The sequence below is a fragment of the Diadema antillarum genome, unplaced genomic scaffold (assembly GCF_040938485.1).
Source record: "Diadema antillarum isolate AM-2024a unplaced genomic scaffold, OU_Dant_1.0 scf00000040, whole genome shotgun sequence".
Taxonomy (NCBI): domain Eukaryota; kingdom Metazoa; phylum Echinodermata; class Echinoidea; order Diadematoida; family Diadematidae; genus Diadema; species Diadema antillarum.
Genome location: NW_027270929.1, coordinates 2,193,506 through 2,220,985, shown reverse-complemented (window position 1 = coordinate 2,220,985; position 27,480 = coordinate 2,193,506). Strand labels below are relative to the sequence as shown.

General features: G+C 41.6%; 1 protein-coding gene across 2 annotated transcripts; it reads right to left on the bottom strand.

The window, feature by feature from the left end:
* Positions 1-2,204: 2,204 nt before the first annotated feature.
* Positions 2,205-24,659, bottom strand: LOC139712053 (uncharacterized). Of its 2 annotated transcripts, none has more exons than XM_071623893.1 (9): positions 24,594-24,659; positions 22,440-22,588; positions 21,320-21,537; positions 20,424-20,481; positions 19,578-19,760; positions 18,438-18,674; positions 16,362-16,392; positions 14,423-14,716; positions 2,205-3,042 (listed from the first exon to the last, which is right to left on the bottom strand). In XM_071623893.1, exons 1-9 carry the CDS (start codon positions 24,655-24,657, stop codon positions 2,816-2,818), a joined length of 1,461 nt encoding a protein of 486 aa, XP_071479994.1. In that variant the 5' UTR covers positions 24,658-24,659; the 3' UTR covers positions 2,205-2,815. The 2 variants fall into 2 exon arrangements, with proteins under 2 accessions (XP_071479994.1, XP_071480000.1); XM_071623899.1 differs by lacking the exon at positions 24,594-24,659 and adding an exon at positions 23,194-23,233.
* Between the last annotated feature and the right edge of the window lie 2,821 nt (positions 24,660-27,480).

The following is a 27,480-nucleotide window of genomic DNA, read 5'->3' as shown; positions in this document are numbered from 1 at the left end:
CACATACATATGATATATGTGTCTCTATATATGTGTATGTGTGTATATGTATATATATATATATATATATATATATATATATATACATGTATATATATATATATATATATATATATATATTTATACACACACATAATTATATAGAGAGAGACCTATATAATATGCATATGTTTTATAGGCACTATATACATACACAAAGTAAGAGAAATCAGATTTGAGGCGGACGTTGCTCTCTATATATTTTCCCCTTTAGTCAAGCTTTCGGCCTGACATCATAGCCTTCATCAGGATCTATGGGCCATAAGTAGTTTGGTTGTTAGACGTCTTCCATCACAGCAGTGTGTACATTGCATAATCATGTACCATGTACAGACTTTTTGAGTCCTGTATTAAGCTATCTCTCCTGTGTGGTCAACGTAGGGAATGTGTGTCTTGACGTACGAATCAAAGCCAAAGTCTGACGTGTCTTTGATTTTCTCTCTCATTACATACATTAGATACATACTGTGTTTATGGATTCAGTTATTTTTCTCGAGAATATAGCATGCAACAGTTGCACGGTGCAATACAATGTACTACTGACAGTGTCAAAGCGTGACTTGTGCAGTTTGTTGGAAATCGTGTCAAATAAAAGCACGAAGACCAAAACTTATTCGTTTATTCAGCTGTCGCAAAGCTGGCAAGCAAATAATTACAATAAAGACAAAGCAAACAAACAATTCTTTAAAAAGAAACAAAATGAGGACAATATGATGAATTACAACTTATTTAATTACGGAACAACATGATAAAGAAAGACTTACTATTCGAACAATGACGAGGCTATGCGAGCAAAAGAATTACGGCAAACATAACTTTTTGCATGTATGTAAATATCAAAAGAATAAGAAATAAAGTGAAACTATAAAACGCAGTACGAGTCACATAATATGAAGAGTTAGATCGCAAAACGATTTCACTCTATTCTCGTCATTTTGAGACATCCTATTATGTGATTAAAGCTGCTCAGAAAAACCAACAAAATAATAAGATATTGATATAATACTGGAAAGGATTACTTTTGCTCAATTTGATGACAGACTTTAAAAAAAATCAAATAGCGCTTAATCCGTTTTTTTTTTTCATCAAAATCTTCACATATTGAGCAGGGGAAGAAATTCAGTAGATGAAAATGAGGAAGAAGTGCAGAGAAAACATTGAAATGAAATAAATTTCAAAGGGAAAAAAGTATTGTATATCAAAAAGAACTCGTCATCAGATCGTAGTAATACACACAAATCGATTCGTGCAATCATTATTCTCTCCAAATTTAGCCAGTAACAAACAGAAATTATCACGAAAGCTCACAGAAATCTTGCAGCTGCTAAGAGATTATAGAATATTGTGCGCGTGCGCACACAACATTATACAACACCTTATGAAAGTCATGAATAACACTAGCATATGTACTAACTAATCGAGAGGAATGTGACTTAAAAGTGATTTATGCAAGCCTAGAAACCGAGTAGCGCGTGTGAAGACAAAGCTAAACCAACACAAAGAATAACGACACAAAGAACTTTCCCTATGCATTATTCACCACAAACTCATCGACTTCTACTGATATTCATTTGCAATGACCACAGGAATTTCCAAGGGCTATTGATGACAATACTGAATAACAGTCGTACCGGATAGAAATGTCAATTGTAAAAGGATATAAAAACCCGACTATTACTAAGGCGCTAGTTCTACTAACAGCGTATCTCGTTGGCATAATAATCACTAACAAAACTGGCACCAGCAAAATCAAAATGTACATCGTAGACTGTAATACAATGAAATGTACCATCAATTAAAAAAGAGGATTGCACAAGTCTCATTTTAATCGTCACAGAGCACTTTCCTGACAGATTAGCTAACGCTTGTTTGCCATACGATAAGCCGAGAATTCATGTTCTTAGCAATCTTTGACAAGTGCATGGGCATGGTATGTAGACCTGACAAATGCTGACGCTTGATACTGATAATATAATATTGCCACTCATTCACCGATAACAGGCATGAAAAAAAAAACACACAATTTTTTATCATCATAACTAGACAGTGATAACAACAATGATAATGCTAATAATGATGATGATGAGGAAATAATGATGATAATAATAATAATAATAGTAATAATAATAATAATAACAATAATAATTAAACAGCGCATAATAATCATCAACTAATTATCAATAACAGATGGTATAGAAGCAGAGAGGTATGAAGGAACTCGTCAAAGATACATTAGCAACATTCTTAAGGCCTGATCTCCTATACACTACTGATTTCAACAATAATAGTTCAGTAAGTTGACGAGTTTTCTTGAGTACAAACATGTATTACAATAAAGCAAAGTCATACAAAAGCATCTGCTATGATTCTATCACTGAAGCTGTGACTATAAGTGAGTTCTCACGTATGTTTTAACTTACAATCTGATAGGTGGATAAATACTAGCACGTAATGGATTAACGTTGTGCCGCTGGCTGCACCGCAATGTGCAATGAAAATACAGTCATGGAAGCTTTCAACTTGTTTTTTTTTCTCTCATTTTAAATGGCATAATGCAGATGACCCTATTTTTGATAGTGTTATATGATACTAGATGTTATTACATCTTTGGACTAATAATCTCTATAAGCCGATCGGTAACGTAGATTTGGCATCAATCTGACAAAGCCAACCATATTATCATAATTAGTCCTATCTATACGGTAAAACCAAAAGTTGTTAGATTTAAGTGTTAGGATGACAAGTTATCTGTTGGTACAGAACATCGTGTTAGCTATCAAGATTGCTGTGCAGCGTCCTTCAAAAAATGCGACACTTCTTCCCAGCAAGCCGCCGATACCTCAACCGAACTCTTCCCGTCCAGTTTTCCCGCCAGTATGATCTCGGCGTGATCGAAGACCGTCGGCTGTTTGATCTTGAGTGTTCCTTTGTTCTCGCTGTACTTTGTGGCTTCGTGTACATCCCATTTGAAGTCGTGGGCAACCACGAGGAATTTCGTCTTACCTGTAACAAAGACATAATATAGTAGCAATGATAATAATGGTGATGACGACGATAATGATGATGATGATGATGATAATAATAATAATAATAATAATAATAATAATAATGATAATAATAATAATAATAAGAAGAACACTAATCATAGTAGGGTCTTATTTACCCAGGGTAGCCTCTTCAGTGTTGCCACTGCTCTACCAGAGGGCCCTGCCGTTATTATTACCCTAGCGTTGCCAGATTGTTCAAGGGCGTTAGCACTGGGCGGGATTCGAACTCGGGTCCTCCGATCGGGAGTTGGGAGTCTTATATCCACTATGCCACAGCGCCCCAACATGTAGAAGGATATCAGGCTATACATAGAGAACGCGGCCGTAGGACTTGAATCAATTGTGGGAAGGCAAAAATATAATTTCGTTCGACCATGGGCAAACATCCCCACAACACAACACGAAGATCTTATGCATTGATGTCAACAACGTAATAACAGATAAAAGTCTATTTCTCTTACTAGCTGTCTTTGTGTGTATGTGTGTGTGTGATGCTATATATATATATATATATATATATATATATATTGTAACAAAATTTGGTTGAATCGATTGTTATTAATTGCTTCCAACTACAACTTGTTAAAATCGATTGTAATTAATTGTTTCCAATTACAACTTGTTAAAATCGATTGTACGTTTAACAGTAAAAGAGGGCGTCCTATTTATTTCAACAGTAGTGCCGTATACGGTACTCTCAATAGTCGTTGTTATGGGATAATTAATTATCATGATTTAAACATTGATGTTAAATAATTAGTTATACTGTTGGAAATTTATGAGTTGGCACCATCGTAGTATTTACATGTTTGTTTTAGCCGTCGGTACATACCGTTAGATGGAACGATGAACCCCAAATATGTTTAGAATCAATAATTATGTCGAATTTACTAACCATGACATGATAATAGGTTATTTGATCGATATCCGGAGGATTCGCTCTGCACTATAAGGCCGTGCGGGATTGCATCCTCTATCCTTCTTCTTAAGGAAAGGAAGCATATAAACTGGCCGCTGTCCGACTACGTCGCCAGCAAGTAGCCCGTAGCACTAACAGTACAGTAAGTGTTTGCATGAGTTCATTTGCTTTTGTTTCATTGCTGCTTGGAAGCACCAAGTAAACTGTTTATACATTCATTCAACATTTGACTCTTTAGACTCTTTCTTTGAGTTTGACTTATAAAGCAAGTAGTACTTAGTGGTGGCACAAGCAGTGGAGTTCTACCAGCAAGCAGCATTGGATTTCGGGTAGTGGTAATGTGACTTGTCGCATAGTCCGTACCCAATCCAAGTTCCAGTCGTCGCCGTTGGATTTCGGGTATAATGGTAATGTGACTTGTCGCATAGTCCGTACCCAATCCAAGTTCCAGTCGTCGCTATTGGATTTCGGGAATAGTGGTAATGTGACTTGTCGCATATGCCCGTGCCCAATCCAAGGTCCAGTCATCACATTACCTTGTGCCACCACATAGTTGTGAAATGTGTTCCACGAGCTGGTAGCAAAACATGGTAGCAGAACTTGGTAGCAAAACATGGTAGCACAACATGGTAGCAGAACTTGGTAGCAAACCTTGGTAGTAGAACTTGGTAGCAAATGTTGGTAACAAAAATAGGTGTACCAATTTAACATCCTCAACAAGAGACGCTTGGGAGTGAGATACGTTAAGTGATGATGAACTTGTATGTATGCCGCTTGTGTTGGTGAACTGCTTCTGACCCAACATGTTACATGGTAGACATAGACTAGTAGTTTTAGTAATTTAAAAGGGATCGTTGTAAACTGCAACAAAACGAACCCCGCCTACTCGGCCATCCTGACACGGCTCGCGGAGACATTTGTACAAACAGGCAAATACACTCTCTTAATTCACGACAAGAAGGCGAGTTCGTCACACATGGTGTCAGGAGTGGGATCCCTAGTTAATGATTTTAAGATAGGTAAATGTAATTGAATCTGTTACCACGATGGCACACGGAACATCATTATTGGAACTTTCACGTTTGCTGGAGAGCCGAATAAGTGAAATCGACGACTTAATCATCAAGGTATCTGAGTCGGTACGCAAACAAACTGGAGTAGCACCAACTTCGGTCATGTCTAATTCACGCTGCTCACCGATGACACTTCATGGAGGGAGCCCTAACCCGTCACCACCGTTACGCCCGCCAGTAGTACAACCTCAGTTGTTTGGAGACTCAAATGTGGATGTAGAGTGGTCGGCTCCGCCTTCATCGAAGCTACTTCAGAAGCAGTCGCCTCCACCACATACAAGTGAACAAGCACTGGGATGTGGGGAACAATCAGATGTTATGCCACACCAGTTTGTTTCGAACTCACACCAAGCAGGGCCATCATATCTACCGACAATGCGGCAACGACAGCTGACTGAACCAGGATTGTCACGAGTAACAATGACTCAACCACCTGGCCCAGCACCTCCCTTGGAAATCCGAGCGACAAGTACTCCGTGGCGACGCCCAGAGCTGTGGGACCAGGGACGCCACTATGTTGTACAAGGCAATAGAGCCCACAAGCCAGCTGTGACACCAGATCGATATGATGGCAAGGGACCAGTGCTGGATTACCTCAGCCATTTCGAAGCCTGCGCTGGTGTTAATCAATGGACAGAAGAAGAGGCTCTCCAATACCTGGCTGCCAGCCTCAAAGGAGCTGCTGTCAAAGTCCTAGTTCAACAGACGGGACGTCATTTGACGTATCAAGAATTGGTTAACCGCCTCAAGCACCGGTTTGGCCCTGTTGGACACTCGGAAATGTTCTTGGCAGAACTGCGCACCAGGCGACGCAAACCCAAAGAAAGCCTACAAGAGCTTGGGCAAAGCATTCGCGAACTTACAATCATGGCTTATCCAGAGTTCGGGGAAGCAGGCCAAGACAGGTTGGCTCGGGGTCACTTTCTCGATGCCTTAGTTGACCGGGAAATAAGAGCTGGCCTCTTCCGCGCCCAACCAACTACGCTCGATGAAGCAATTCAAGCAGCTCTGAATACGGAGGCATTCCTGCGAATGGAGAATGACCGCCGACAGTATAGCCGAATGTTGTCACCACAAGATGCAAAACAAGACAATGCGGTCACAAAGGACGAGGCAGCAGGTGACATGCCCATGGAAACTACTGCAAGCAGTGCCATCCCCATGATCGATGCAGTCAGCGATTTGATTAGAAGAAGAGAAAACGAGCAGCCAACACCCTTGCCTACCAAAGGGGCGACAATGAAGCCTGATGCACTCCCCCAAAGAAAGCAGAAGAAAGAGGACAGTAAGCTGGCTCACGACAGAAAGAGCACATCCAAGGAAGATACGAGTCCTGCCAGAGCCGGACGCACCCATGCTAACAAGGGAACAGGGTCATCTCAACTACCACCTCTTAGCTCCAGAGCTAAGCCCGTACCATCCACATTCCTGAAGGGCCTGTTCGTGGAGACGAAAGTAAATGGGAAGGAGGTGATGTTTCTCATAGACAGTGGCTCATCTCAGTCATATATCTCAGAAGCGGTGTACCTTCAGATGAGACCGGAGCGAAGAACGCCACTTGAAGCAGTAACAAACATTGTCTGCCAAGCAGATGGGTCTCAGCTAAAGACAAAAGGGCACGCAACAATGGAATTACAGCTGGGCTCCTACATCTTCCATGTGAACTTGGTGGTGGCTGATATTAAAGCTGATGGTATACTAGGCCTAGATCTGTTGATGGGTCTGCGAACCACGTTGGACTTCCACGCCATGCAACTGCACACACCATGGGTATCCCTCCCGTGTGTAAGCGAGGAGAGCCAGCACCACAGCTTCTGTTGTCGCATTGCTGTCAGCGAGACAAGCACCATACCCCCCTGTCACGAAGCAATACTCTTAGGGTTCCCAGCAAAACACAACAAAAGTATCCCCGAGGGCTTCGCATTATTGGAGCCACCAGACAACCCAACTGAGTTACTGCAAAAAGGCTTATTGGTTGCTCGGGCAGTTATCTCGACTGACTCGGGAATTCTACCAGTCCGGGTGTACAACCCAACAACGACGGCACTGACGTTGCCAACAGGAACAGTGGTTGCCAACCTAACCAGCATTGCCGCGAATGACGTGGAGGCCAATCCTTCCAAAGAAGGCATATCCCAGGGTTGTGTTCCCACACATTTGGAAGACTTGTGCCAACGCAGTCTGGTGGAGATACCTCCAGAAAAACATCACTCGGTATGTGAGCTTCTGAGGGAATACTCAGATGTGTTCTCTACAGGCCCAGCAGATCTAGGAAGGACAACCTTCATGCAGCATACCATCAATACAGGTGATGCTAGGCCAATCCGCCAGGCTTCAAGACGCCATGCTCCCGGACAACGAGAAGAGATAGCCAGACAGGTTGACGACATGCTGACACAAGGTATCATCGAACCCACTGCCAGTCCCTGGGCATCAAATGTTGTTCTGGTCACGAAGAAGGATGGTAGTAAACGGTTCTGTGTGGACTACCGGCAGTTAAATGCAGTAACCGTAAAGGATGTATATCCTCTGCCACGCATCGACGACACGTTGGACGCCCTGAGCGAAGCCAAATGGTTTTCCACATTGGATTTAGCTAGTGGATACTGGCAAGTCCAGTTAGATGAAGATGCCAAGCAGAAATCGGCCTTCATTGCCAACGGTGGGTTATATGCCTGGCGAGTGATGCCCTTCGGACTTACAAACGCCCCGGCAACCTTCGAGCGACTGATGGATCGGGTTCTGGCAGGGCTGACTTGGGAGGTCCTTCTCGTGTACCTAGATGACGTTATCGTCTATGGAAGAACTGTGGACGAGGAGGTGGCAAGGCTTAGGATTGTTTTCGAACGACTACGACAGGCAGGCCTGAAGTTAAAGCCATCAAAATGTCATCTGTTTCAGAGAAGTGTCAACTACCTCGGCCATGTCGTGTCAGCTGACGGAGTTAGCACCGACTCCAACAAGACGAAGGTCATAAAGGAGTGGCCTACCCCTAAGACGACAAAGGAGGTGAGGAGTTTCATCGGCCTGGTGTCTTACTATCGTCGCTTCGTCCAAGGATTCGCAACCATTGCCAAGCCTCTGCATGAGCTAATGCAGAAAAACAGACAGTTTCACTGGACCGATGCATGCCAGTCTGCATTCGAAGAACTGAAGATGAGACTGACATCTCCACCAGTCTTGGCATACCCTAACCCAGATGGTCCCTACATACTTGACACGGATGCAAGTGACACCGGTGTCGGAGCCATACTTTCCCAGGTACAAGGGGGCGTAGAAAAGGTCATTGCCTACGCGAGTCGCAGCCTACACAAAGAAGAAAAGAATTACTGTGTAACAAGAAAGGAACTACTGGCGGTAGTATACTCCCTGCGACAATTTAGGCAATACCTCTATGGACGACATGTAACCATCCGGACAGACCACGGTTCCCTCCAATGGCTGGTTCACTTTAAGGATCCACGGGGCCAGCTTGCTCGCTGGCTTGAACAAATTTCAGAGTATGACATTGACATCCAGCATCGACAGGGCCGCAGCCATGGGAACGCAGACAGTTTGTCCCGTCGCCCATGCAAGCAATGTGGGCGTGTAGAACCAGATGGACAACCTGAAGTAAGGGTGCTTACTGCTAGGCCGACGGACAAACCTGTTGGTAACTTACAACAAGAGGACTGTGACATTGCCCCAATATGCAAGGCAAAGCAGGCGGGCCTCCTTCCTACTTCTCAGGAGGCTGCAGCATGGTCGGAACCAGCAAGAAGACTACTGGATCATTGGGAGGCCCTAGAGATCCATGATGATACTCTCTATCGCCGCTGGGAATCATCGGACGGAAAGGAAACAACCAAACAATTGATCCTTCCAAAGCCCTTGAAGGCCGAGGTAGTGTCCACTATCCACTCAAGTGGCCACTTTGGGTTGTCCAAGTGTCTGGGGAAAGCAAAACAGAAATACTACTGGGTTGGCATGGCTGCTGACTTCAGATCAGAACTGAGAGAGTGCAATATTTGTGCCAGAAGGAAGTCCCCTGCAAAAAGTGTCAAGGCCCCATTGCAGCAACGCATCAGTGGTTCACCTATGGAGAGGATTGCATTAGACATACTCGGACCACTGCCAGTCACCACCAATGGAAACAAGTATGTCCTCGTCATCGGGGATTATTTTACCAAATGGTGTGAAGCCTACGCCATCCCAGACGAAAAGGCAGAAACAGTAGCAGAACGCATGGTGACAGAGTTCATCTGTCGGTATGGCGTACCAAGGCACATTCATTCTGACCAAGGAAGGAATTTCATTTCTGAAGTCTTTACCGAAGTCTGCCGGCTGCTAGGAGTAAAAAAAACTCGTACAACAGCATATAACCCGAAGTCAGACGGACTGGTGGAGAGGTTTAACCGTACACTCCTTGGCGTGCTGGCAACTCTCCTCGATGCAGAAAACCACGAACGGGACTGGGACCAACTCCTTCCTTTTGCAACTGCGGCATACAGGAGCTGTCCTCAAGCATCGACCGGCGAAACCCCAAATATGTTGATGCTGGGACGAGAGGTTCTCTCCTTGCTGGATGTAGCGTTGCTTTCCCCCGGAGAAGTGGCTCCAGAAAAGACAGAGTATGCTTCTGCGTTACGGAGACGCATGGATCAGACACATGAACGTGTGAGACTGAAGCTGAGCACAGCGGGACGACACCAGAAACGTTATTATGACAGGAAGGCTGTGCCCGCCAGTCCTGAAGTAGGGACCTTTGTGTGGTTACGGAAGAAAACACGTCAGAAAGGACAATGCCCAAAGCTGCAAGTCCGTTGGCTAGGACCATACCTTGTCGTATCACGACTTTCTGCAGTGACATTCCGCGTCCAACGTTCCCCCCGTGCCAAGTGTGTGGTAGTACATGTAGACAGACTTAAGCCTTACATAGGAAAACAGCTAGAAACCTGGACATATCCTGAGTCACACGATAATACTGAACAATAGTAATGCGTCCTTCATGTGAACTTGAAATACAACATATCTGATGAAACTAATGAACTGTTAATATTTATGTTTTTCAGGCATTCAGGATGTCTCAGAGAGAAGCATATCAGTGCGGACTGTGTGACAAAGCATACAGCAAAATAGCCTCGCTCAAAAGACACGTGACTGAGGCACATGAGAAAAAGTTCCGGTGTGACCAGTGTAGTTTTACGACGGGTAGGAAGACTACTCTTGAGAAGCATGCCGGGACCCACGCCACAGCGCCATCACGGGTCTACAACCACACACCCGTGTTCTCGGGAAACGCTAATGGCCCACGGTATCCACGTCCTTTCAATAATTCGCACAACCGTTCCCCTCCGAGATGCTCCCGGGACCCAAGGAGGTCTGCCAGTCCTCCTCGCTCTTCTCCAAGACCACCTGCCAGTCCTTCTCGTCCTTCTCCCCGACCGCCTATCAGCTCCTCGAAATATACATCTCCTCGTACCCAGAGCCCCTCACCAGTGCGACGTACCCGGTCTCCGGAGAGACCATCCAACCACCAACCTCGATCCCGGAGCCGCTCCCCTTCGAGGCATGATCGTCCCCCGCGTACTCGGAATCATTCGGGCACTCCGTGTCTGGATGAGAGGGAAGACTTTCCCCATGTCAGCTTCTCTGCATCCAAGGGGCAGCCCGGACCGAGTAGCAGCAGGGAAGAAGCACCATCCACCGCTATTACACCGGCGTTGGAGGTGATAGACCTTTGCACATCGGCCCGACCGCGTCGCCCGCAGAGTCCACCGCCTGTCCAGAAGCATTGCACCGTGGCCACACAGACCCCTCCGGAGGGAATGCTGCGGCACTACATAAACGGAGTCCGCAAAGATTGCAGGGAGGATATGCAGGAGACGAGAGCAGAAGTATTCACCCTTCGACCAGGCTACCGGCTCCTCCGCACGACAGAGAGACTGTTCGCTCCACATGGGGAGATTGTGGAGGTCATCAAAGAGGAATTCGTTATGGACAAGTAGTCATATTGGACAGCTTGACAAAGAAAAACTGTAGCTGTAACATTGTCATATGACTGTACCTAGACTTGTAGTTACCAAACCCACAATTGATCTCGTAGTTATACGTTCCTGATATCTGTTCTATATTTCTCTTAAATTCGGCTCCAGGGACGAAGCCTGCATGGGGAGGGCAGCCATGTAACAAAATTTGGTTGAATCGATTGTTATTAATTGCTTCCAACTACAACTTGTTAAAATCGATTGTAATTAATTGTTTCCAATTACAACTTGTTAAAATCGATTGTACGTTTAACAGTAAAAGAGGGCGTCCTATTTATTTCAACAGTAGTGCCGTATACGGTACTCTCAATAGTCGTTGTTATGGGATAATTAATTATCATGATTTAAACATTGATGTTAAATAATTAGTTATACTGTTGGAAATTTATGAGTTGGCACCATCGTAGTATTTACATGTTTGTTTTAGCCGTCGGTACATACCGTTAGATGGAACGATGAACCCCAAATATGTTTAGAATCAATAATTATGTCGAATTTACTAACCATGACATGATAATAGGTTATTTGATCGATATCCGGAGGATTCGCTCTGCACTATAAGGCCGTGCGGGATTGCATCCTCTATCCTTCTTCTTAAGGAAAGGAAGCATATAAACTGGCCGCTGTCCGACTACGTCGCCAGCAAGTAGCCCGTAGCACTAACAGTACAGTAAGTGTTTGCATGAGTTCATTTGCTTTTGTTTCATTGCTGCTTGGAAGCACCAAGTAAACTGTTTATACATTCATTCAACATTTGACTCTTTAGACTCTTTCTTTGAGTTTGACTTATAAAGCAAGTAGTACTTAGTGGTGGCACAAGCAGTGGAGTTCTACCAGCAAGCAGCATTGGATTTCGGGTAGTGGTAATGTGACTTGTCGCATAGTCCGTACCCAATCCAAGTTCCAGTCGTCGCCGTTGGATTTCGGGTATAATGGTAATGTGACTTGTCGCATAGTCCGTACCCAATCCAAGTTCCAGTCGTCGCTATTGGATTTCGGGAATAGTGGTAATGTGACTTGTCGCATATGCCCGTGCCCAATCCAAGGTCCAGTCATCACATTACCTTGTGCCACCACATAGTTGTGAAATGTGTTCCACGAGTTGGTAGCAAAACATGGTAGCAGAACTTGGTAGCAAAACATGGTAGCACAACATGGTAGCAGAACTTGGTAGCAAACCTTGGTAGTAGAACTTGGTAGCAAATGTTGGTAACAAAAATAGGTGTACCAATTTAACATCCTCAACAAGAGACGCTTGGGAGTGAGATACGTTAAGTGATGATGAACTTGTATGTATGCCGCTTGTGTTGGTGAACTGCTTCTGACCCAACATGTTACATGGTAGACATAGACTAGTAGTTTTAGTAATTTAAAAGGGATCGTTGTAAACTGCAACAAAACGAACCCCGCCTACTCGGCCATCCTGACACGGCTCGCGGAGACATTTGTACAAACAGGCAAATACACTCTCTTAATTCACGACAAGAAGGCGAGTTCGTCACAATATATATATATATATATACATATATATATACATATATATATATATATATATATATATATATTATATATATACCTTCCCTCTCCAGTGTTTTCTCTCTCTGGTTAAGCTTTGTAGAACTGTAGAGTTGTGTGTATATATCTCTTAAAAACAAAAAGAAATATCATCGTCATTCATGGGAGCCCGAGTAAACTGAAGATTTCTGACACGCCTAATACATTCCTTTCCTATCGCTTCACGACAATCTGGGCTGATATAAATGAGGATTACCTCGAAGCATATCTCTGATTATTTTGTTTTGTCAAAGACATTTCCAGATAAGTTGTGTCTGTCACGGGATGTTCAATCCTCCTGAACTCTTACATCCATTCTCTGAAACTGCACATTTACTCGTTCAGGACTTTTAGACCAATATGAAAAGTCAGGCACAGGCTGGTTATTTTGCAGACTGGCTACAGTGCTTCCAAAAATGACTGAATCTCGTTTGTAGTTGTCGGAGTGAATGAAGATATAGCTTGTCATTTTTGTCCAACAGGAAGAGTTGCTGTGACAATTGGAGAAAGATTTCTGCTAATATTATTGACCTTAAATTGAAATTGATTCACAACCTCCCCCGGTCAGGAACTTGCTGGATGTGTAGGAAGGCAGAAAGGTGATATGGTACGATTGAGTAGATTATCATCGACGGTGAATAATCTTTTGAAGTCACTTTACAGTCTTCTTTAAGTTAACAGAGTACAACCCCAAGAGCTTGTTTTTTTATTGTTGTTGTTTTTTAAACATAGAAGATGCCGATATATTTCAAGTTTTCCAATTGGGCACCACCAGTGTTCAAGCCACCTCAGCTTCATTTAAGCTACTATAAGTATAGTTACACAAGGGAAGACTCACTGGACAATGTGCTCTTCAGATGAAGATCGTATGTTTTCAACAGCACCACCAACTGCACTATGTATCTTAACGGAGGAAGATCGTGTTTGGTCCAAAAGGATTAACTACTAATCATTTAATGATTCATGCACCGATTGGTACCAATTTCATTGTCGACATCGTCGACATCAAATCCTTTGTCATCTTTCCTCGACACACTGAACCTAAGGCATTCCCGATATAACGAACACGGGTATAACGAAATTCCGGTTACAACGAAGTAAAAATTCAGGCCGCAACATTATCCACTCTATGTATTTTACTTGTTCGGTTGTTTGATATTCTTCGATATAACGAAAGAAAACTGCCGGTCCCATGGACTTCGTTATAGCGGGAGTCCACTGCATAGAAACAAGTTTTAAATCAAATCTACTGGAGATGCAATGAGTACTGCGTAGACATTTCTATATACATTGCTCAAAGCAGGTGATTTTTGTCTCGTATTTTGGACATGAGGGATTGAATTGAGCCATGCCGTTTGCAGTGTTCTCTCTGAGGCGATATCAGCATTTGATTTTACCATTCGATAAGGACAACTGGTTTTAGCCGAGACACCATCTTGCCACCTCTGACATTACTTTACAGCTCAGCTCCAAGTAGAACTTCGATTTCCCATATGTATCATGTTAACCAACACCCCTGGCCAGTCAAGCACATTGCTCTTACAAGTATTGATGACCGTCTCCTGCCACTTGTACCTTAAAATACAATGTATAATTATGATTGTTCACCATATGTCACTTTCTTTTGTGTATCTGTGTTATGTTACGAGTAAGATTAGAGGTTCCCGATTTCGTCAGATTGTTGTTGTATATTTGGGTGTAATTCTGCATATTTGCACAAGTGGACAAATAAAATCAAACTGAAACTGAAAAACTGAAACTTACCAAGCACGGCCGAGACGCGAGGAATGAAATTTGCGTACAGGGCGTCGGTGACATCGGTGAGCGACAGCCGTCTGTTCTCGATCGAGTGACACAGGGTAAGCACATCAATCTCCTGCGTCTCGATGGCGCCCTCAATGTCGAAATCGTCGAGCTTGCTGTACGGGAGCTGAATGAATTGGACATTTTTTACCACGTCCACAAATCGACTTCCCAGTTCCGCCACGAAACCATCGACGTTGCTGCGCGCGGCGGAAGAGCAGACCGCTACGCGGAGGCTTTTACGTGGTTTTTTACCTGAGATGATTGGGACAGTAAATTATGGATTAGATCACAGAACGTTGGCTTTTCTACCCCACACATCTTTACGCTTATCATCACACCGAAACAATCAATTAATCGAGGTTTGGGCTTGTTTTTGTTTTTTGTTTTTGCCAAACAATAAGAGAAGTGAGTACTTCTGTATAAACACGGCGAAAGTCATCTTATTTAATTCAGGGGGCAAATTTAGTGTGGAGTTTTCTCTAATTCATATTTCAATCATTTCAAACCAATATGGATACTTTCATTTTTCAAAAAAATGACATAATTACGCTCAGGCCGTCGTACCTTGCAAAGCTTTGATAAATGAAATAGAACTAGAAATGTCGCTATGGTGACTGGCATGCCTCCGCCATAATGCATGATTCTCTTAATAGGTCTACTTGTATAATACATGTGGACAAAGTGTGATGACAGTTTCACATAATTGGCAAAATATTAAAATGACATGTTTATCACAAGTGTGTTGAATGTTCATCTCCCTTGGCCTATGTTTAATTGGATGAATGGGAGAGCATGTATTTTGGGATTTAAGGACTTTTACTTGACTTTGACACCTTTGTAAGTTTATGCATTGAGTAATTTTCAAGGTATGGAGAAAAAGTGTAATTTCTGTATTGAATATTAAATTGCTACCATATTCACCTGGTCTTTAACCCTTGACCTTTGACCCTAAAATTCACAAGAGAATTACTGTCAGGCAGATTATGCATATGTACTAAGTTTCAAGAAAACTTGAGCCACTTCCGAGATATGGAGAAAGAAGTAAAGTTCAGCACTTTTACTTGATCTTTGACCTTTTGACTTTTTTGGCAAAAAAAAATCCCAGAGAATCTCTATTGGTTAATACATGCATACAACAAGTTTAAAAAGTGCAGACATTGCATAAATATGAGGGGAAACAGTAAAATTGTGAAGAGTTGACCTTGAACTTTGACCCCTGACCTTTGATCCCATGACCCCAAAATTTCCTAGATAATCACTGCCATTCAGTACATGCATATATACTGTATTCCAAGAAGACAGCTCAAACCTTTTCCAATACATGTATATGGAGAAAAAAGTGAAATGTTAACCTTTTCACTCGACCTTTGACCTTAAACCATTGACCCCATGACCCAAAACTTTCACCAGAGAATCTTGATTGGGTAGTACATGTATACAATAAGTTTCAAGAAAATATCTTTAGGCATTGCATAGATATGGGGGAAGTAGTGAAATTTTGAGCATTTGACCTTGACCTTTTTGACCTTTGACCTTGAGCATGTTCACCCAAAAAGTTGATAGGCACAACTTCACCCCCTCATACAACTACATGCCAAGTTTCATTAGGATATCTCAAAAGGTTTTTAAGTTACGCTGTCCACAAAATTGATTACGGACAGACGGACGGACAACCCGAAAACATAATGCCTCCGGCACCACTTCGTGGCGGAGGCATAAAAATGATGTTGATGAGGTCACTGGCTATCATGTATGAGTTGGGTTTTAGCGAAGTGATCGAGGTGATTACAACTTCATCATGAACATTATCAATTAAACCTTGATAACCTCGTCGTCATAATTGCATCATGGTAAAGACACTGTTGATAAGATGTAGAATATTGCAAACAACACTTACGCTTTGGCCGCCTCATGACCGACACGAAGAACTGGAAAAATAATTGGCAGATAGGAGAACGAGATCAATAAGTTATTGTGTTTACATACTTGTATGACTAATTAATGCACGGTCGCGTTATCATCCTATACGATACGATGATAACGTCATAACGAACAACCATGCTGGAAAGAACACAGTGTTCGACACCAATATAGAACACAATGTGAAACACAGTGTGAACATAGTGTGAACACAGTGTGAATTCTCTTCACACTGTTATATTCGAGCGTTTCAAGATTGTGAACACACAATTTTCATATAGTCGACTACACATTACGCTGTATGTGAACACATTGTGAACACACTGTGAGACATATACCCCGTCTTAACAGGCCACAAAACGCAGGGTAGCCTCGGGGTAGCCTTGGGTGAAGAATCTTCCCCTGAGACGATTGTGCCTGTTAAGACGCAACACAGTGGACAGGTTCGGGGTAGCCGCGGGGTAACCTCGGGCGAAGTCTTTAAAAACGCAGGGTAGCCTCGCGGTAGCCTCGGGTGACGAATCTTCCCCTGTGTCTGTTAAGACGCAACACAGTGGATAGCCTCGGGGTAGCCGCGGGGTAGCCTCGGGGTAGCCTCGGGCGAAACCTCATCCTTCGATCGACCAAGGTAGACGCTGGGTAGCCGCGGGCGAACCACCGGGGGCTACCCCGCGATGGTGTCTGTTAAGACGCTCGCGGGGTGAATCTTCCCCCGAGGCGTCACGTGACCAGTGCAAATCAAAAAAACTCTCCCTATAGATTACTTGTAGCACGATCAGACGTATTGGGCTTATGTGTACTCACGGACTAGTAATTATAGGTGTTCCAAAAAAAATCCCGCTATTGATGTTTAATATATAGTTTAAAAAAACTATATATCACGAACATGTAACACTGGCATTGATATGAGCAATAGCTGGAGAGAGTACAATTTTGTTGGAGGTAGTTCGAAAATGAAAACATTCAAAGATTCATTTTGTAGAGGGTGAAATGCTTTTTATAACACGTCTTATGTATTATGTAAACAGTTGTAACACAACTCGAGTTCTGTGGGTTGCACAATATAGTACTAGACGTGCTCTGATAACATCCTGTGTTGATTTCATGACTTCTTCTTTCTTTACTTCTTTTTGAAAGATCATTATGAAAAGACAAAAGAAAAACGCTTTCACAGTAAACAAACACAGTTTGTCTAATATATATTGAAACGCCTCGGTAGATACTAGTTCCAACATGCCTCTGTCAGCAGTACACACTTGTACATTAGTACTCAACCACATGCTTCATTTTCAGCGTATGTGATTGGTCGAGGAGAGCGTATCATCCCCGGAGAAGGTTTTCAAGCAATGCCTGTTAAAACGGGACATTTTGGTGGTTAACCTGTGTTTACGGAATTTGTGGAATGCAATCTTCGCCGGCGAACACTCGGGCGCGCCCGGAGAAGGTCTGTTAAGACGGGGCTATTGAGAACGTGTATTCCCCGGGGAAGGTTTTCGAGCAATGCCTGTTAAAACGGGTTGCTCTCTGTGTTTCATGGAATCTGTGGAATGTAGGCCTATATCTTCGCCGGGTGCGCCCGGGCGCGCCCGGGCGCACCCGGGAAGAACGTCTGTTAAGACGGGGCTTATAGTGATCTTTCCAGCAGGGTTAGTTCACGGATGTTAGTGGACGTGAGCCCTTCCCTTATAGAAGAAAATAAAACAAATAAGGATAATGTCCTTGTGTAGATGTAAAGTGTAACTTGTGGCTGTAAAGACGTCAACTGTAAGCAGTAGGGCCACAGAACTCATTTACAGGAATTACAGATGGTAGTTGGGGACTCCTAATACGTCAGAAAGCCAAAGAGAGCGCAGTGATAGCCAAGACGTGCATTAAACACACATTTTCATTACCATTTAGTAACATTTTTCGTATCATAATAATTGTAACCAACATCTTCAAGGTACATTGCAAGTTCAGAGAGCTAGGTAGAATTAGTATTTTCAAACAACACACTCTGAGGAGAATAAAAGACTTAAATGAAACAGCACCGGTCAGTATTTTTGTAGCTTACGTTTAACATCAATATGCCCACTTCAACGGATACAGATGCGTAGAAGATGATCGGGTGCACATCACGAGTGTTGTATGACAACCAGCACGCAAAGTTAGTGGCGAGTAGAAGCAAAATATCCACTTTCAGATCATCCGCAGACAGGTGTTGCAGTTCCTGACTGTCGTTGCCTCGGGCGGTGCCTTGAGGCTGAGTGCTACTGCTGCCCCGTTTGCTTGATGTAAAAAGTTCATGCGCCTGCATGAAATGCAGGAAAAAAACAACAACAACAACCCGTTAAAGGTGCATGTAATTCCATATGATTAAAGTAAACTCAAATGTAAAGATTGACAGATGTATAATGATCGAAATTGGATCTAATAAATCATGGAATTTAAAATTTCTCATGTCTTCACAAATGCGTTCCAACCTCACAAATCGGTTTCAACCTTCACCCCTCCTAAAAATATCTTTCTTCCATTCAATATGCCTTGTCCGCCTTGGTCTACTTTACCTAATAAAATGTCGGAATTTCTGAACGTGGGTATTTGTTCCATGTTCATCGTGTCACTGCCGGCAACCAGGGACAGCCAGGTGATAGCTTCGCTGCCCGGAAAGCAATAGATAATAGGTTCGAGTCCCACTGGTACCTCTTTTTCTAAAATATTTGTGAATTTACAGATCAGCAGTTGCGATCTTAACAAATTTGATTTGCAGAGGGAGGCAAATTGAAGAAACCCAGACCGGAATTTTCGTATTGCTTGTCCGATGCAGATAAACTTTCGTCATTCTGTTTGTCTCATTTTGTAAAACTAAATTTGAATATGGTGTGAAATTGTATTGCACACATGTCAAAAGTTCCAGTAAGATGAACACAGATAGACAGACACACATACAGATATCCTAATTTCCTCTACCATATAAGCAGATTCATAATCCTAAAAACATGTGTTTTTTCCTTTGTATGCGTGTTATGCAAGTGAATGTTAACATCGTCTCATCTTGTTCATAACCTTTTTAGAGTATCAATGTATTACAGCTTCAAATATCATATCGTTAATTGTTGAAGGTACGGAATTACACTACAGAAAAACGTTGTATCACATGTACATACAATATTCGAACACAGTTAGACTACTAGTATCTAAATTGACAATATACCCAGATATATGCAGAACCAGCCCCAACAAGCAGTCCGGCGATAATGTCTTCAGAGTGGCTCTTGTAGTCATGGTAACGAGTGATGGAGATGATGACTAGCACGAGGGTGAGAGCAGTGGTGACTAGAGGCCGGACAATACTTGGCGAGGGTTTTGAGCTCTCCATTAATTGTAGAGATAACATCTGCGGATGATTAGGACAGAACTCTGAGATTTTGATTATCGAAAGGAAAAAATCAACTGAAATATTTTGATTTTTATCCTGGCTAATGTAAATACAGTCGTTCGCTTTGTTTGACAGCAAAGTTTCTTTTTTCTACACCACGGTTAGTGCAGTAATTCAAGATTTTCCGCACCAGTAAAGCTGTAAAGCTATTTACGGAAATAATAAGCAAAATACCTTATCAAAAAAAAAGACGAAACACAACAAAAGTTAAATTGCTTATTTGACTCTGCAGCGAAATCACAAATAAGCACGACATATAATCATTCGCATTCATATCCTAACTTTCCAAATAAGTTGCAGAAGTTCTTTAATCTGATGCAAAAAGGGACGGACGTTCAACCACTATAATAGCTCATCAAAAACCCCAAAAAAAAAAATAAAAAAATAAAAAATAAATAAATGACACAAAGTTGAAAAAGCTTCCCTAAATAAAGCACACATGCTAGGCCTACTTTGTCAAAGATATCCAGGAACAATAGACGTATGAAAAATTTCACTAAAATCATTAACTAAAGAGAAAAGAAGTGTGGTGTAATTAATCAAAAATCAATGTTCCTCTCGAATTGTACTTAAAAGAAACTCTCCAATTCGCTCAAGAAATTCACACATTACATTACCTACCATGATGAAGGTACTCGCGTAAGAAGACAGCGTTGAATATAAGCAAGGAAACGATTGCCTGTACAGGGTCGTGTACGGTTAAAAAGACAGAGAATGGAGAGGATTATAGAAAAGTTCAAGGTTGCAGGTTTGCATCAATGCTAACAAAATTACAAAGTTGAATAGGGGTATAGTCGTTAACTTTTAAGGGTTTAACCGGATGCTTGACAGGGACAAAAAAGGGAACAAAAGTTTTCTTGTCAATGTTTGTTGAGGTTGATCTGATGTAGAATGTAAGCTTTTCAATAGACTAAGCATTTCTGAATCAACTACACATGTATCTGTGTAATTATACCGTTTATATTATTTTAACGATCGTATAATCTAACGCGACAATAAGAATAATGCGACAAACAAACAACACATCCTGTAACTACCTCCTAAAACAAAGAAGTTTCATATTAGTCGAATGTAGAAACGCAAAGAATATTTTTCGTACTCTCGGGAAGAGAATCAATATCATTGACATTTTTTTCTCTCTTTTACACACACAATTCAGAGTTTCCTGAGGTATATATGCTGAATTTTTACGTTGAAAGATATCACAAATGCTCAGTTATTAAGTTATTTTTTAATATCAATTCATTGAAACTTTCAGATTGTTCAAATCAAAGTTTACTTATCTTTTAAAGATTTGTTGTTTGTTTTCAATTCTAATACGTGAGATCCAGTTTTCTGAGTAATCAAAATGCTATTCTTTGCAGGACATGAATACGTTTTTAAAGAAAATTTGTACAGTGGTTCCGCATATATACATGACGATCAATGATCATATACTTCACACGAGGAGCAGAAGAACATTACTTTTTAAGACATCCCAAAAGCGCAATTTCAAATCTCACGATTAGGAATCTTACGAGACTTCTAGTTTTCTTGAGAGCGGGCTGCACTTCAACTTGTCCTGCCAGTCATTTGCGCCATTAAGTTTGCACGCATCCACTGCGTTTGGAGACAAGCGACCGAAAGCAAGCCTGAGAATGGTCGCAACGAAGACTGTACTGAGGGCGCCGTACATGTACATCCGGTTTGCGACACGCAGCCTGCGACAGGAGAATACTTCAGCAGCTACAGTGAACTGGAATACGAACGATAAGAAAATTTTATTTTACGGAAGGATAATTAGATGTTTTGAACATTTCTGATTTTTGTTCTAGTTTTCGTGTTGAATTGTAATTGTAGAACTGTTAATCTCGGGATCAGCATCAGAAAAAACAACAGAGTGCTTTAAGATCCTCAACAAACTGAAAGTTACCGTTGATATGTCTTGTGGTAAGTGATTTTTGCAAAAATTGCCAAAATGTTCTCCAGTCTTTATACTAAGTTCTACGTTCAGTCACTGCTTTGTGTATTTCTGCATTATTTTCTATGTGCCAATGAATGAAATGAATACAAAATGGATTATATAGGGGCATACAATATAACATGTATATAAGTATGGGGGGGGGGGAATATGTGAATATATATCTATATACCGTGCCCGAAGAATATCATACTGGTCCATTATTGTTGAGAACAAAGGTAATTGTGGGTATACAAAATTGTATGAAAACGATGGGTACATCATGATATCATATTCACCGCCAGAGAGGTCTGTTCGTGTCTATAATTGTAAAACTATGATATATATATATATATATATATATATATATATGTATATATATATATATGTATATATATATATATATGTATATATATATGTATATATATATATATATATATATATATATATATTATATAATGATATGCATACATATGTCATTAAATATGCGGTTTCTTGGAGTTCCTGTGCTCCATTTCAAGAAAAGTTTCTCGGGGTATGATAACAACTCTTGCTGGAATGCTAAGTGTCTTGGCAACAACAAGAATCGAGCTTCCTGATTTGATGTTGCTACGAGAAGAAAACTTTTCACTTTCATTAATTTAAGCATTTGCTTTACGTTTTACGCTGGGATGACGTGACGACGCGATACAACTTACGCCAATGCTCGGTATTATCAGGATGAGGACCAAAACTTCGACAGGGATAGTATCCGTCTCATGGTAAGGATACTTAATGGTTAAATCAGAGCAAAAGAACCCTCTCTCAAAGGGTCGAAGGTAAACGTCTCTCCAGGAGAGCATTGTACCTATAGAAGAAAAATAACAGCACAGAAGATTAAACAATCAAATGCAGCAGAGTAACAAATAATACAGACCCTACAAAATTTAAGTGTTAAAGCATGATCAGCGAAGTCTATAATATATACTGCATGCTCGAATTTCAGTGTATTCGTCGTAATCAAATGTGGTAATCAGGGAGATCCACGCGAAACAAAAATAGTTACGCAGATGATCATTCAGGATGAAAAATACAGTCGACAAAAAGCCAACAAGGACAGCACAACTTACATTTAATCACCCATGCATGAAGAAAATAGCGTGCAAACAATTCGTATGGAGTGTTAAATGCAGTATAGGATTACTATATATTCTCAAGTCAGCAAGTGGTATTTCATTGTAAGGATATGAACTGACAATGGTGCTGTAATAATTCTCCTTCTCCTGGTAACTGAGATACATTAAGTGTATTCTCTGTCTTGTAGATTGCAAAATCATTTAACATACGCAGCTTTCATAATAACCACACAAGTTTACTTTGCCAGTTTCTCTTTGCTGGCACGATTAGACTTATTCTTCCCTTTGTATTTGTGATTGAAAAATAACAAGCTTTGATTAATACTGATATACTTACTCATTTGTCAATGGAGTAATATACAGCGCACGAAATAGAGCCTCTAGGCATATGGCTGCATGCGGGTTACCTTTGAACTACGCAGCAGTCAGAGTCCCTGATACAACCACTCAGTGCAGTGTACATTTCAAAGGTCTTTTCATGACAGATAAATAGGGATAACCGTCATCGCGGGTCGCTGGCATGGACCTTGACTCTCACACAACACACTTAGGCCCTATCTAGACTGATGTGAATAATAATAAAAATGCATAAAAACAATTCACATCAAACCGCAAATCACGGATAGAAACAAACGTTGTGTCTATCTCTGTTCAAAGGTGATAATGATAACATTACAATGGTGATGAGACACACTTCTATGTAATGCTGGAGCGGCGCTATGTTTTACAATGTGAGGGGCCGACTTTATGGGAACATGGACGTTGATTGCTTTCGAGATCAGGATTGGGGGGGGGGGGCAATTTGCTGCCACTTGTCCATACCAAAATCGGGTGGGGGGGGGGGGGGGGGAGGGAAACAGTCTCAAAATTTTTCGCTGTTATTTACGTCCCAAAATGGGCTGACAAGCAAAAGAAAAAGAAAAAGAAAATAAGTCTGAACATTTTCTGCTGGCATTTTTTTTAAAACCAACATCGCCTGAGAAGCAGCACAAACAACAAATATTCAGATCCTATATTTTCTGCAAAGAAAAAGTTACGAGGACCACAAAAGTCACTTAATCTTCTGAAAAAAATGTGTGTATGTGTGTGTGTGTGGGGGGGGGGGGGCTGTGATGTACTGTAAAACATGATATATTCGCGGCATGAAATTTTCGCGAATTGGAGCCGACAGCCTTTTTCGTGGCATAAAATTTTCGCGAATTGCCACTGGCGTTCAATGCATGTAGTGTAGATAAAAACTTTCGCGTGCATTTCAATTTCGCGAATTTTGGCGCTCGCGAAATTCGCGAAATTCAAATGCACGCGAAAATTCCTCGTTTTACAGTATTATGAGCTATGAGCCAGAGAAACAGTCATGTAGGCCCTAGATCTATACCGCAGACGGGGAATAAGGGAGCATCGACCCAAAGTTGACAAAACTCATGACTCATGAGCACAGCTCCCCCATCACACGCTAAAAAAGAAAACAGAACGAAAGAAAAAAGAAGAGGAAAAAATTATGCAGCTCGATCCTTGTAGTACATCAAGGGATACGCTTCTTTTTCCGCCTATTTATGCAACCATGTAGACATAAAGGAATGGTGAATGCAGCATACAATCATGCACATGTTGATGGGGATTTTTTTTCTTCTAATTCTTAGTAGTAGGAACAGTGATCCAAGACTAGGCCAAAGGAGGGAGTAATGTAATTTACAGTGACAATGGTTACGTCTGAACATCAATTCAGTGTTCACTTACCAGCTAGACCGCCAGGCTTTGCTGACTCACTAAACCCACTGCCGCCAAACCAGTTCATCGCCATGATGCTTTGTGACGTGTACTCTCTCTGTAGCACGCACATTGACATGGACATGATTGAGGGCCGGGGATTCCCCGTCATGATCTCGATGTACACAGCTGTCCTAGGGTGCCTGCCATACTATCATTGTTCGGGTGCACAGTAGCAGAGCGCATTCAACAACCCTTGCTGCGTAATACATGTATACGTGCCTACGAACACTCGAATCGTTTCACGCAGGATATCCACTCAATGGCAGAACAACAATAAATGCAGGTACAAGTACGTTATTTTATGGGAATGTGAATTGTGGTTGTTCAAAGGGAAGACTGCGATCAAGACGATTCTGCAAGGGAGCTGTACAGCGAATGCTGCGAAGTGAAATGGTTCGTGAAAGCGCCCTTGGACTGGGTGAAGGGTATATTTGAAGGTACGTACACACTCAGGTGGAGAATGCTACTGTATTCGCTTACTGTGTTGACGTCGAACATCTGCATGCATATAAGTGGAAAAGGTCATTCGTCAAGAGACGACCAGCTGAAATAAATCCAGGAAATCAACTCAGTTCGTGGTTCCACGTCCCGCAGGGGGAAAGGATCATTTTGTGATAATGTACTATAGACATGATGGTTGCACTGGGTATATGATAGAACATTTGTGATGGAGTGATTATTATCGGGGTAAACACTTGGCGTACATCAGGGCCTATAGTCCTCATGATTAGTGTCGTGGTTACCCGCACGTCCACCTGACAGCAAACGATTGTGTCATTTGATAAAGCCTGGTATTTAATTGGCAATGCGAATTGAAAGGTTGTTAATGGATTCAGTACAAAACAGTGAAATGGATGTTTCCCCAAGTGCAAATTTACGAGTCATTTTACCCACTTTCTGGTTCGCAGGTTCATTCTTTGTCACAACATTAAATGCTTTAAATTGTAATTGGCATTGAACCAGTGGAGTGAAGTGCCCTACAAAGAAGGTCAAGGTCATCTGTACCAATGTGCACATGAGCTTATGACGATCTGGCTTATTTGAGACAGCCAGTAGGCCCTATTCGTCGCTGGAGTGATTTCGTAAGACCTTGTATCTGCAATTTTGGTGAAAATTACTTTTTTTTTGATAAATGGTCAAACATCTTACTCCAAAAATGAAGCCACCACGGCATGTCAAAGGAAAGGCTATCCCATTCGCCACAGTGCTTTGGCCCCCATGTTTTTTGGCTCTCCTGAACATTTGACATTTTGTAGATCATACGAGGTCTTGTCGCCCCATGCTTCGACCGCATCTTATTATGTATGCATGCAACTTATACCGTAAAATGCGGAAAGATAACGTTAAACTGTCGGACATTCTCTTTGAAAGTTTGCTGTTGATGGAAATAAAATAGGACTACAAGGTTATTCTCGGTGGTAGAAAGAAAAATGTTGCATCGGGGTAAGCAATTAAAATGACACATCTTATAGGCCTATACTGAGCATGATGACAGAGACTGTAGGCCTACACGAGTGAATATAGAATTGAAATAATCTGTATGCATTTTTAGTTATAGGGAAACCTACAAGGAACATTACTGGAAGGAACAGGGTCTCCTGGTGTCTAGTACCTTCCCCTTACACTTTACTGTACTCACTGGTGTTATATACTCAACATTGACTCTTTCGAGTATCTGAACAATGAGTTTTAATAAGTCTACTCCCCCCTCCCCACCCCCCCCCCCCCGTCCCCTCCCTCTGTCTTTCAATTTCCACTTCTCGGTGACATACGCAACCCCGGTGCATTTCCTTTGAGAGGAACCGGGGAGCATTAATACGTCATGTAATGGCATAGTTAAAACGATAATGGCATAATTCAGACACGCACTCCCTATATGAAATACGCTGATAGACCCCTAGAAAGCCATTCTCCCCAAAAGTGTGCAAAAGTGCAATTTCTGTGTCGCCAGCTTGTTCATACAGTTTAAAACGATATTTTGTCCCTTAGAATAATTCAACATTTTTAGTTCAATTCATCCGAGAGGTTAGACCTGTAAAATATGATATCAATAAAGCTTTACATTGTATTGGGACATCCGGCATGATATTTTATATACAATCCGAAGTTTGCTATAACCTTGAATACCCCAAGTCGCCAGAAATGGAAGTGCTCATCTACCGTAATAACAACTTTTACTCGTTGACATAGTTATTATATCATTCAAATGAAATCTGAAAACAGACAAACAAATGTTGATCAATTTGAACTGGGCAAAACAAAAGAAGAGCTACCTCAAAAGTTATCAAATCAGTAGCATAAAATGCGAGTGAACTCAGAAAAATTTGGTGCAATCACATGTATACATGTGTGCTATATGCACATGTACACTATCATAACGCAATCAATGAGGTTTGACATTGCGATTGACGCGTTATTGCATTTGCGGGTAATTCTGGGATCAGCCTTCATCCACCCACCAAGTTTCATCCCACACACAGACCAGGGAGGTTGGAAGAAACACTTTTCACCTCCCTGGACGTACAAACGTTGATCAAATATAAGTATGATTCACTATTTGTCATTATTTTAATGCAAGCAATAAGTTTTGACATTTTGTGGTTGACGGGTTATTACGTGCATGTGCAGTAAAAATGAAACCTTTGAGATGTGTGTTTGACGTGTTATGACATTTGTGGTAATTTTGACATTAGTGCACAATTTTGACATTTTGTGGGCACTTAAAGACTAATTAGATTTTAACACCTAGCTTTGTTGATCAGGAGTCAAAATGAGAACATTACCATTTCTCCAAGTATGCTTAGTCAGTGTCTTGAATCTTTAGAGAAAAAAAAAACTTTAAAAATGTACTCAA